Here is a 13267-nt window from a genome sequence, read left to right as displayed (position 1 = left end):
GTTTCTATCCTTTAGAGAAGACAAGTTATAAATACAAATTTTGTTTTTCATATCAGGGATTAACAAAATTATCCCAGATTATGTTTTACTCTTCAGCCACACATGAGAATCTGTTATTTTTGTTTCTTTAATAATTTCAATCTATGGCCTTTTCTATATCTCGTTGATTATAATTGAGATTGAGTGGTAGAATTCATTCTTATAATATTGCAAAAAGAATATTTTCCCCAAAACCTACAGACTTATTCTAAACGCTCGTTAGAGATATACCTGCTATTAAATGTTTATTAATGTTTACTGTTAACGCAAGCTCTGAATTAGAAAACTGAAACTAATGAATTTTCAAAGATAAATGATATACTTTCTTTTTGAGAATGAATAACTTTTTTCTAAATATATTATTATGAATAATAAGAAGCATGATGTTAAAGTATATTTGTTTTAATTATTAAATATGCAAGTACTTTTCACTTCTCTCTACTAAGTATATGTATAATAGAAAATATTTTCAATATGGCATGAATTGTTCACTGCTATACTTTTAAAATTTTAGGTGGCAAAAAGGTTGGCATTAATCCTAAGATTAATAATTTAATGCCAGGATATGAAGTTGCGAAGTATGATCTTATATGGATTTGTGATAGTGGAATAAGAGGTAAGGTTTTTTCTTACTTATTTTATAAAATTATTCATTCAATAATAAAATGCCAAGAGCAACCTGAAAATACATTTATCAATCATATTAGTTTACCTAATAAAGTAAGTGATTTTATCATTATTTCATGGGAGTATGCCAAGTTATACTTACTAAAATTTTGAAGTTTTTTTATGCTAAACTAGAATGTTACACATATGAAAATGCTTTCATTTTGAAGAGAAAATTCCAAACATTAAAAAAAAAAACAGTTGTGGTACATTATACCACAACTGTGGTATAGTCAGCTTTTTCATGGGTCTAAGTTTTCCCTTATTCAAGTGATATTTATCTTTTACTTTAATCTGTCTGTGGCATGTGCAATATACTATCTCATGCAAAGGGACAGAAGTTAATTGATACATATTTTACTGGAATTACATGCATTTTTAGAACACATTCATGGCTTTTTATTTAGCAGATTTTTGCAGGACACCTTTTATATATTGAAATTATAATTCGTATATTTGGATTTTAAAAACATTTATACTTATAATTTCAGTGTTCCATATGATTCCATTATATTCTAATACCTCAGTTTTCTCAACCTCAGCACCTTGGGTCTGGGTACTTCTTTGTAGTCAGAGCCATCCTGCAGATGTTTAGCAGCATCCCTGGCCCCTACCAGTAGCACATCTCTGTTGGTTGTGATGATCAGAACTGTCTCTGGACACGCCACCTGTCACCTGCAGGGCAGCAGTTGAGAAGCACTTCCCAGACGACTTGTATAAATAAGGCCCAAATGCACTTTTATACAGTAGATTGAGTTCTTAAACACTTGAAGGAAATAAAAATGAAGACCTGTAAAATCATATGAGATTTTTTTTCTCTTTAGAAATGGGACAATGATTTAAATTTTATCAGCTTAAAATTTGAAAATTAGTAGTAAATGTGGCACTTCGACTTAATTAGATCATTACAGGACTAACAGTTCTTGGTCAGAGATTAGGTTCGTTTTTCACATTTGCTGTCTTAAATTGTTTACCGTCATATATTTGTTATGTTTTCAGTGTACAAACCTCCATCAGGTATATTCTCATTCAGTTCTAATTAGCAGTTTTAAGAGAAAGAACATCTCCTACTCTCAGAAAGAGGAGGCTCATTTCCTGTGATTGCCATGCAGGAGCCAGAATGAATACTGAGGTCCTTGGACTTCCGCTCTTGTACCTTTTCCACTAGGACACATTGTCCATTACTCCAGTCTGGAGGTTCAGAAACAAGGACTGCTAACGTTTTCAAGATACCTCCCACCTCTGGTACATATTAGGTATTTAACAGCCTGCAAAGGTCCAGAATAAATTCCCTACCATATATTACCCTTTTTGAAAATTTCTATTCTACTCGGAAAAGTGATTGAGATTCATTTTATTAGACCTATATTCAAAGAAAACATTTATTAAGAATTTAGTAACTCACAGAATATATTACATTCATGGGCATTTTACTAAAAGGAAATTTTTTTCCCCTCTCCCTCTGTACCTTTTTCTTTTGCATCATAGTGATTCCAGACACACTCACGGACATGGTTAACCAAATGACAGAAAAAGTAGGGCTGGTTCACGGGCTGCCATATGTAGCAGACAGACAGGGCTTTGCTGCTACTTTAGAACAGGTAAGTACAATGCTTATAGATAATATGCTTGTATAATCAGGTCCCTAATCTCCCAGAAGCTTGAGGCTATGCTGAGGTGCCTGAAAATGAAAGTGAAATCGCTCAGTGTCCGACTCTTTGTGACCCCATGGACTGTAGCCTACCAGGCTCCTCCCTCCATGTGATTCTCCAGGCAAGAGTACTGGAGTGGGTTGCCATTTCCTTCTCCAGGGGATCTTCCCGACCCAGGGATTGAACCCTGGTCTCCTCCATTCCAGGCAGACACTTTAACCTCTGAGCCACCAGGGAAGTCCTGAAGTTAACTGTATTAAGTCTGCTTTAACCTGCTGAGTGAGCGTCCCAGGTGGCGCTAGTGGTAAAGAACCCACCTGCCAGTGCAGGAGACGTAAGGGATGCAGGTTCAATTCCTGGGTCGGAAAGATCCCCTGGAGAAGGGCATGGCCGCCCGCTCCAGTATTCTTACTTAGAGAATCCCGCGAACAGAGGAGCCTGGCAGGTTACAGTCTATAGGGTCACAAAAAGTTGGACACGACGGAAGTGACTTAGCACACACACAACCTGCTGAGTACTGGCAGCCTCAAGTTGAGAGCAGCTGTTTTCATTAGTGAAGAAATGCTTAGGGCCCCGGAATCCCTCCCAGCTGAACTTCCTGTGCTCTGGCAAGGAACAGATGTGCCCAGGAAATGCCTTGTGGTCTTATTACCAGCTTAGCACAGTATATTCTTTTTCCTTGTGGTCCTTACTTTCAATTCTTGAGTTCAGTTCCGGATTACAGATTTACATAAAAGTATGTGTTATATAGTTCTTTCAAAGATCCAGTCTGCAAATTATGCATCTTAAGTCTCATGAAGTATTTCAGTATATACAAAAAAAAGGAAAATTGCTCATATGAATCACTGTAAAATCCACTTGATTTCCTTCTACAACAGATTTCTAAAATTATCTGAACAACTCGTGTTTTCCATTTTTACTCCACAGCTTAACAATATACAGACTTACGTGTAGGAAACTATAAGTTAGGAGGAAGTATAATGAGCAGAATAAATCAAAACACAAACCACTCCCAGAAGCCTACCAGTTAGAGGAAGTTTCTATTTTAAAAAATTCGTTTATTTTAGCATTAAGACTTTTCCCCCTCTGTTTACTTTCTAAAAAGCAAAGTTGCGATTATACCAAAAGTAATTTGTATCTTATTTTAGTTACTTCATAAACTGTTCCCCATATCATTAATATTATTTTATAAATGTAATTTTTATTGGCTTGATCATAGTTTGTTATATAAGTGTATCCTATACTTCACCATTCCTGTACTGTTAAACATTAGGAGAAAAGACTTGTCTTAATGTTATAACAGAAGGGTATACAGTTTCAATCTCCAAATATACCAACCTGAAGCATATCTGTATTTATATTCTTTTGAATTGCAATCATTTGAGGGTAAAGGGTACAGCGTAGAAACTTGCATTCAGCCTTTGGCAGTGTGAATCATACATGTATGCATGCTTAGTTGCTTCCATTCTATCCCATTCTTTTGTGACCCCATGGACTATAGCCTGCCAGGCTCCTCTGTCCATGGGATTTTCCTGGCAAGAATACTGGGATGGGTTACCATGCCCTCCTCCCAGGGATCCAGCCGAGTCTCCGGCATCTCCTGCACTGCAAGCAGAGCTTACCACTGAGCCACTGGGGAAGCCCAGATACCACAATTTTTGTTTAGTAAAGAAACTCTAGGTAGTTACTTTAAAATTAAATGCTTTTTATTCTTATGCTCCATGTTATGCTTTTGTTTTGGAAATATCCAACTTGATATGTATGTCAATAATAGATATCTCCCAGATATACTCACTCCCTCAGTTTAGGTTTAATCCCTGAAAGTCATCATTACTTAAAGTGAATGGAGATAGGCCCGAGGAATTATTCCAGTCTATAAAGAAATCATGGGAGCCTTCATTACAGTGCCCAGTCCCACCTCATTCCTAAAACCTCACTTAATAACTGCTTAAGGAATTAAGATAGGTGCTTTTAGTTTTAGAAGTTTGGTTCAGTTCTATCCCACAAATACTAGGGCTTCATTCCAGTCTGGGCATAGGTTAGGTAGGAAGAATCGCATTCTGAATCATCTGTGATTATTAGCTTATTCTATGCCATGTATGTGATTTCTGCCGTTAAGAAAGATCACTTCTCTCCATTTCGAGGTGCTATTGCCCTCCATATCTGCGAGTTCTACATCTGTGGCTTCAACCAGCTATAGACTCAAAGTATTTGAAAAAAAAGTTGCAAAAGCAAAATGTGAATTTGCCTTGAGCCAGCAACTATTTACATAGTATTTACATTGTATTAGGTGTGGTAAGTAATCTGACAGATATAGATAATACACAAAAATTATATTGGTGGATTTTTGGTCCAGGGCTTCTAGAACCAATCCCCCTAGGATACAGAGATGACTAATTAGAAAGGCAACATATTTAAGACATAAATAATAAATAGGTTTTATATCTGAGAAGTTGGGTAAGTTTAGATGACCATTTTATTCTCCCATTAGTTTAGCAGTTTGCACTTTTGATGACTCCAAAGCACATTATGAAAGGGGCAGTAAAATGGGAGACTATTAGTGTTCACCCTGTTTATGAAAAACACACTGAAAAATGGGGAATTTGAGCTTAGTGACTTGGGCAGGAAACAGCTAACTGCAAAAATATACAGGAAAAGAAATTAAGAAATAGGATTGTTCTTTTGGTTGATGTACCTGTGAGTGTTGTGTGTGTATAGCCACGTGCATACATGTACGCATACACATATGTACATATACCTGTGTGTGTAGATGTGTGTATATTTATGTGAAGAGTATGAAAAGAGGATACATTAAACATGAATATCGTATATCAGTAAGTGATATTTTCACCTCTGTTATTTAAGTCCAAATTGTTTTACTTCAATAAATCTTTAAATCTTGGAGTTTTAGGAAAGACAGTATTTATTTGAGAATAAAGTATACTTTTCCCTCCACGAAGTACATACTACTTCTTTGTAAAAGTGATAATAACAAGAGTAGTCAATCAAATTAGAAATTACTGACTGCTTGCTATATGTAAACATTATTTTGTACCACTGTTTATTCAGGTAGTGTATGTAAGAATAATAGACTGTTCACCCTATCATTCTTAAGTTCATTAGGAAAAGGAATTTATAAACATCATACTTCTAACGTAAACTTCTAATTGTACACGTATGTTTCCGGTTTTGTCTTGGCAGGTGTATTTTGGAACCTCTCATCCAAGGTCCTATATCTCTGCCAATGTCACTGGTTTCAAATGTGTGACAGGAATGTCTTGTTTAATGAGAAAGGATGTGTTAGATCAAGCAGGAGGGCTTATAGCTTTTGCTCAGTATATTGCTGAAGATTACTTTATGGCCAAAGCAATAGCTGACCGGTAAGAAAACTAAATTAAATTAGGTTGTTGTATTTTTTATTTCCGAACTTATGTTGGCTTTTTCTGTTTGTTAAACCTGTGGATTAAGCGCTATTTTATTTTTTGCTAGTAAGTACAGAATAGTTTAATACTTTTAGAATGTAATTCCTACTAATTATTCAGGTACACACTAATGAAGCAAATAAATGTTCTAATTTCTCTACATTCTTCAAATTAATTTGGTTTCAAAAACAATATGGAATTTACTTAAAAAACTAAAAATAGAGTTATTATATGATCCTGCAGTCTCACTCCTGGGCATATTTCTGAAGAAAAGTCTTAATCTGAAGATACATTTATCCCAGTGTTCATAGCCGCACTATTTGCAATAGTCAAGACATGGAAGCAACTCACATGCCTATCGACAGATGAATGGATGAAGATGTGATCTGAATATATAATGGAATGTTACTCAGTCATAAAAAAAGAATGAAATACTGTCTTTTGCAGCAACATGGACGGACCTAAAGGTTATCATATTGAGTGAAGTAAGTCAGACAGAGAAAGACAAATATCAAACTCACAGATGTAGAAAACAAACTTAATGTTTACCAAAGGGGATAGTGGAGGTCAGGAGAAGGAGATAAATTAGGAGTTTGGGGTTAACATATATACACTACTGTATGTAAAATAGGGGACTTCCCTGGTGGCTCAGTGGTAAAGAATCTGCCTGCAATGCAGGTATGATCCCTGGTAGGAAAGATCCACTAGAGAAGGAAATGGCAACCCCTTCCAATATTCTTGCCTGGGAAATCCCATGGACAGAGAAAGCTGGTGGACTACAGTCCATGGAACCACAAGAATCGAACAAGACCTGGTTCGACCTAAACCACCACCATCATTTATAAAACAAGTAGACAAGGGCCTACTGTTTAGCACACACATATATAGTAAGATATTATGGGAAAACCCCAAATGAACTTTTTGGCCAACCCAGTAAATACTGAATCACTTTGCTGTGCACTTGAAAACTATAATTGTAAATTAACTGTACTTCAATTTAAAAAATAAAATAAATACATTTAAACTCTTAAAAAATGTATGTGATTTGAAGTAGTTAAATTGAAGCTTCTCTGTGACTGTAAATTTTCATTATTATGAATGTAAATGTTTATGTGTTTTACAAGAATTAAAAGTATCAGTGCAGTCATAAAGCCAGTAGGTGAAAATTTAAAGAATGAGATTTCAAATTTTGAAATTTTTCAGTAGATTATTTGATACTTTGCTAAGAAGCTACCTAATGATTCATGATTGCCTTAATCACACTTTTCTATCACAAAATGACACTCATTTGCTTTTTTAAAGGGGGTTGTTTCCTTGTGTGATAATTTACTGAAGGTGTGATCTTAAAAGTTGAAGTATGTTTTCAAACTTATCTTCTGGTGGTGTTAGTGGTCCGTGGTTTCATATTGTTTCTCGTGAGATATGGAATGCCACTTTTGGTTTATATTTCTTCTTGAATATTCACATACATATCCCCCACTACTCCTTTTTTTGGTTAATAGTGTTCAGAGACTGTTAAATACAGGCCCCACTCCATTTAGTACTTTCAGAATGTCTGTATTTTAAGTTTATTGAGCTGTGAACTGAGGGGTTGTAGTTCCTTCCGGTTTTTAAGTGGTACTGTCATGGGCTTCTGTAATGACTGAAATGTGTTTAAGTATGATACACCCTATGTAGGGTGCTATCCTGGGACGAGGCTCACCCTAGACACTGGCAGTTGCTCACTTTAAAAGAAAAAAAATAAGAATAGCTGATTTACAGTATTATAAAGTTTTAGGGGTACAACATAGTGATTCAGTATTTTTATACATTATACTCCATTTAAAGTTATAGCAAAATTATGACTGTATTTCCCTGTTCTATTCAATATACCCTTGTTGCCTATTTATTTTATACATAGTAGTCTGTATATCTTCATCCTTTTCCACTATCTTGCCCCTCCCTCCTTCCCTCTCCCGACTGGTAACCAGTAGTTCTCTAACTCTGTGAGTCTCTTTTTTGTTTAGTCATTCATTTATTTTTAAAATTCCACATCTAAGTGATAACAGAATATTTATCTTTCTATGTCTCACTTATTTCACTGAACATAATACCCTCTGTGTCCATCCACACTGTTGTAAATGACAGGATTTCATTCTTTTTCGTGGCTAAGCAATATTCCATTGTATGTATGGACAACATCTTCTTTATCCATTCATCTGTTGATTGACAGGTTGCTTCCATATCTTGGCTACTGTAAATAACGCTGCTTACCCTTTATAGTAGTGAATAAGTACATAACCTGTCATCCTTGCATGTATGTGTTCATGATCATAGCTCATTTTATAACTGTCTTAATTTTCAGAGGTTGGAGGTTTGCAATGTCCACTCAAGTTGCAATGCAAAACTCTGGCTCATATTCAATTTCTCAATTTCAGTCCAGAATGATCAGGTAAGTCAGCTGGCTTTCTTCTTTTTATACTTTATTAAAAGAAAAAGGGAATGAGGAGTATTTTTACATGGTCTTAACTTGGTTTAAAAAAAAAAAAAGAAAAGTCAGATTTTGTTTTGTTCCAGAAAAGAGAAGTTAACTTCTTCATTAAAATAAAGTTAATGTCTCAGTATATTTTGTTTCCATTGTAAGCTTTCAAAAAACAGATGTTGAGACTTTGCGGTTTTTTATGCTGACCTCTATTTTCTAACATTTTTACCCCTGGAATTTTATGATCTTAACTCATCAGAGTATAGGCCATGCAAATAAATTTATAGACATTTTTCTTTGAGACACTAAATAAATATAGAAAAGTGATTCATTAAATACTCTTTAAAGCTTATGTAAAAGGCCTTTAATGGGATGTAATGTTGATCATTTTGAGAAAAATTGATTAGTCTTGTAATCAGGCTGTTGTTTAAAGAAAATCCTTTTTTTTTTTTCAAGGTGGACCAAACTGCGAATTAACATGCTTCCTGCTACAATAATTTGCGAGCCAATTTCAGAATGCTTTGTTGCCAGTTTAATTATTGGATGGGCAGCCCACCATGTATTCAGATGGGATATTATGGTATTTTTCATGTGTCATTGCCTGGCATGGTTTATATTTGACTACATTCAACTCAGGGGTGTCCAGGTATGTGGATAGGTGTGCAAAGGTTGGAGATCATTTGGTGGGACTAAAATAGTTTTGATTTAGAAAAAGTTGAAAATATGTCTGAGCCATTTTTTAGCCCCCCAGTGAAGATTAAAATCAAATTAAGCATTAGTTTCCTTAGTGGAATATGGACACAAAATGGAACTTGACTTTCAACTTTCAGCTAGTTATACAGTCACTTTCATTAAGACTCCCAAAAAAATGATGTTGAAGCAATTGACAAGTCTTCAAACTTAAAATATGTTAGGATAGCAGTTTATGTTAATACTGCTTCTATTCCTAATGAACATTTTTCTTAACCAATATAACATGACTGTTACATTATCTAAAGCCATTTTTTAGCCCCCCAGTGAAGATTAAAATCAAATTAAGCATTAGTTTCCTTAGTGGAATGTGGACACAAAATGGAATTTAATTTTCAACTTTCAGCTGGTTATACAGACATAGTTTCTATGTATTTATTTTACATTTAGCTGTGCTGGGTGGTGCATGGGTTTCTCATTGCATTACCATCTCTTGTTGTGGAACACGGGTTTACAGGCTTCAGTAGTTGCGGTTCCCAGGCTCTGGAGCACAGGCTCAGTAGTTGTGGCGCACGGGCTTAATCGCTCCACAGCATGTGGGATCTCCCCGGAATCAGGAATCGAACCCACGTCCCCTGCATTGGCAGGCAGATTCTTTACCACTGAGCCACCAGGGAAGCCCCAAACTTGATTTTATGTGATGTCTTTACAGAGTTAGGCGGAAGTACCTCACTTTTTAACCAGGTCTGTAATCAGTCAGTGAATTATTTATGTTCCTACTTCCTAGGGTGGCACGCTGTGTTTTTCAAAGCTTGACTATGCAGTAGCCTGGTTCATCCGTGAATCCATGACAATATACATTTTTTTGTCTGCATTATGGGACCCAACGATAAGCTGGAGAACTGGTCGCTACAGACTGCGCTGTGGAGGCACAGCTGAAGAAATCCTAGATGTATAACTACAGCTTTGTGACTGTACATAAAGGAAAAAAGAGAAGTATTATAAATTATCTTTATATAAGTACTTTTAAAAAATCTACCTTCAGTAGTTTTATCACATGTAAAATGTTTTGGTATCTGTTCTTTAATTTATTTTTGCATGGCGCTTGCATCTGTGAAAAGAAAAAAAAAAGGAAGAAAAAAAAAACACATCTGTAGTCTTGGCCAAATGGTTATATTTTATTTTGTGGAAGTAGAGAATCAAGAGAATTGGTTCTAGGAACCTGGGTTCGGTTTTTGTTGTTGTCATTTATTTTTTAAAAGTATATAAATAAATCTATATATAAATGAATGTTCTGCAACAAACACGATGACAGTATCCTTCAGTAGAGAAAGTTTCTTACTGGTGAGTACACTCTTTTAGAACATGTATGAGATGGCAGCAGCTTTGTTGGGGTGGTAAGAGACTAAAAGGTGTAATCCCTTTTCATGTCTAAAGTGAAAGGTATTATGCAGTGGAGCGCCCACAACGAGGTACTAACTGAGAAACTTTTTCATGCTTCATGCCTACCTCTTGTAGTCGTTGCAGAGCAAATATAAATTGCGATAGCTAGGCCTTGCAAAAACAAACGGAAAAAACTTTAAAAGTAATAATAACAAGAGAGCTGGAGTCTAGTATTTATATGAATCTGTGAGAAATATTTTTTCGGTCTCACCGCAATGAACCAAAAGTGGTTGAGTTTGGTTTTTAATTGTAGCCATGTCTCGAAGGCATCTTTTTGACCAACTCTTGTTGGTTCTGTCTTGAACCATTGTTAATCACTGTGCTGGTGAATCTTTCCTTCCCTGCCCCTCACCTGACCCACCCCATGTTTCCTTAACTTTTTGTCAGGGGCTGGGGGGAGGGGGGTTTGTCTTAGTGTGAGTGAATGTTTTGATAGTTGTGAGGAAAAATGCATTTCAGACACATTTCACACATGAGCTATTTTCTTACACAGTCTGTCTTATTGTTAAAAAGAATGTAATTTCATGATACAGGTATTTAATATCTTTTTTAAGTAAATAAATATTCTAGCCACCAAGAAATAAATTGCAGTAGAGTATTAAGAGGGGACAGAATGAGTTTTACTCTTAAAATTAATCAGTATCAAACTAAGTCTACTGTGTGTGTTTTTTTTTTTTTTAATTCCTGTTAGTCTAGTCTTATTTAAATTGGATTTTTGTATTCCAGTTTGTATGACAAAATAGACTAGAACAGTTCCGGTTGTAAATGCATGCTCTGTTTCACTATTCTCTCCCCATCATGCCGCTAAACCCGCTTGTCAGGTTGTGCTTAGCTTGTGGTGAACTGGACTTGTTTTTGTTTTTTCTTTTTTTAAAAAAAAGGCGAAAATGTAAGGGACAGTGCATAAGCTTTTCTCTCTTTTTTTATTGTAGTGGAATTTTTTTGCTTTTGCTTCAGGAACGGATGGCATGTTGTCCGTATGAATGCCTGCTGCAGGGCTGACATTGGCAATATGGCAGCTTCAAACTCTTCTTTTTGTTTCTGCAGTTTCCATGTCAAAGCATAATGTGTCACTTATTAGCAATAACTACATATTTATATGAATACTTTTTCACTTCACTGAGCCAGTTTCATTTAATTGTGTAATGAGTATATACATGGTTTAAATTGCAGTGTATCGGTAAACCTGTATATACTGTGTGTATATGCAAGCTTTCTCTGGGCCAGACTGCTTCATTCTTTTTTTTTTTTTTTTGCCTTATGATGAATTTGTTTGAAGGGCATTTTCTTCATGAACAAAGGCTTTGATGCATATTCCTTTCTATGTGAAATGGGGGGTAGTATTGTTCCCTGAGGAAAATTGCACAGTGCAAACCAGTCTAGTTGTGACCCACTCTATTTATTTGTCATTGTCATACAAGCTGAATTTTGCTGACCATGTTTGTGATTTGTTGGTTTTGTTTAATGAAGTTTGGTTGATGCCATCTTTTGCACTGCTGAAATGAAATCTTGCTTATTCCTTAGTTTTTTGCTGATCTCAGTATGGGCAGTGTAACAGCAGAACCAAAATGGCTGGACAAACTTCTTGTGTTTGTAAATATTAAAATAAATGACTGTTCTGTATATGTGTTTTTTATGTGATAGTGGAGTATTTCCTTCCAATGAAGTTTCACTTAAGCAGACAGAGCGATTGTTTGTTTATTAGCAAGTTTGAAGTGATGATAAAATGATAAGAAATTATATACATGTTGAAGAAAGCATCACAGCAGAACTGTAGGAGTCCAAATTTAATAAACTGTCTAAAAAAAAGTGTCTATAATATACCATGTTTATTATTTAAAATCACTGTCTTAAGTTTTTCAAAAAATAAAAAATTTGAATACAATCAAGACATTAGCAATAATGTATTTTTATTTCATGTCTTTTATATTTTTATAAATAACATGTTCTACCATTCACAGCAGAATTATTCAAAGAAAATTTACCTGTGCTACAGATGAGATGAGAGGGAATGAGTGAAAGTTGCTCACTAGTGTCCGACTCTTTGCGACCCCATGGACTGTACAGTCCATGGAAATGTCCAGGCCAGAATACCAGAGTGGGTAGCCTTTCCCTTCTCCAGGGGATCTTCCCAACCCAGGATTTTAACTGGGGTCTCCTGCGTTGCAGGTGGATTCTTTACCAACTGAGCTATCAGGCAGTCAGGCTTTTCTGTATTGGCCTAATGTTAAAATCACCTGAAGAATCTTTTTTAAAGACTACAGATGCCTGGGCCCTGCCTCTGAAGTCTGGTTTTAGTTATTCTGGGTGAAGCCTGAGCACTGCTCTTTGCTCTGTGCAGGCAGATTTGAAAATTCCTGGCCCATTAAAACATTTAGAAAATACTCGGTGGTCCTCTAGTCTCTTCTCACCTGCACTTACAACCTGATCTCAGCCTTTGAGATCTTACCACCCAATGGCTAGGAAAGGTAGATCCAAGCAAACGAATGGAGTGGCCTCACTGCTGGAGACCTCAGAGAGAAATAGACTACGTGCCACCCTGCACACTAGCCACGACCAGGCTCCTCCCAAGCTTGGAGGCATCCCCAGGCCTGTTTTACCACCAGCCCTCAAAGAAGAATGCTTTTAACTGGAGAGCCAATCCCAAGGGAGAAAGACTGTAGAAGGGGTTTGGCTGTGACCTGCCAGAGGCCCCACACCTAGCACCTTGACCTAGTAAGCAAGCTCATTCTTCTTGGTCTGTAAAGTAGACTTCTAATTCTAATGTTTCGGAAATGATCAACAAAATTTGTGTGTAGGTCTTAGAGTTTTTATAGCTAGGCAAACTTTGAAGAGCCCTTGCCCTTATTTTAGAGTAAAAAGCTGAGACGTCCACTGTGAAAGCTGTGATCACA

The 13267-nt window shown here is 36.1% G+C and overlaps 1 protein-coding gene across 1 annotated transcript in view; it reads left to right on the top strand.

The window, feature by feature from the left end:
• Window positions 1–12262, top strand: part of UGCG (UDP-glucose ceramide glucosyltransferase) — a 38916-nt gene extending 26654 nt beyond the window's left edge. The window contains exons 4-9 of the mRNA XM_069575431.1: window positions 554–655; window positions 2194–2306; window positions 5559–5737; window positions 8124–8210; window positions 8697–8886; window positions 9718–12262. Coding sequence (XP_069431532.1) covers window positions 554–655; window positions 2194–2306; window positions 5559–5737; window positions 8124–8210; window positions 8697–8886; window positions 9718–9888 — 842 coding nt within the window. The 3' untranslated portion in view covers window positions 9889–12262. The remainder of the gene's footprint in view (window positions 1–553; window positions 656–2193; window positions 2307–5558; window positions 5738–8123; window positions 8211–8696; window positions 8887–9717) is intronic.
• Window positions 12263–13267: the final 1005 nt, after the last annotated feature.

The sequence above is a fragment of the Ovis canadensis genome, chromosome 2 (assembly GCF_042477335.2).
Source record: "Ovis canadensis isolate MfBH-ARS-UI-01 breed Bighorn chromosome 2, ARS-UI_OviCan_v2, whole genome shotgun sequence".
Lineage (NCBI taxonomy): Eukaryota > Metazoa > Chordata > Mammalia > Artiodactyla > Bovidae > Ovis > Ovis canadensis.
The sequence above is the reverse complement of the archived record's forward strand: the minus strand, read 5'-3'. Positions and strand labels throughout refer to the sequence as shown.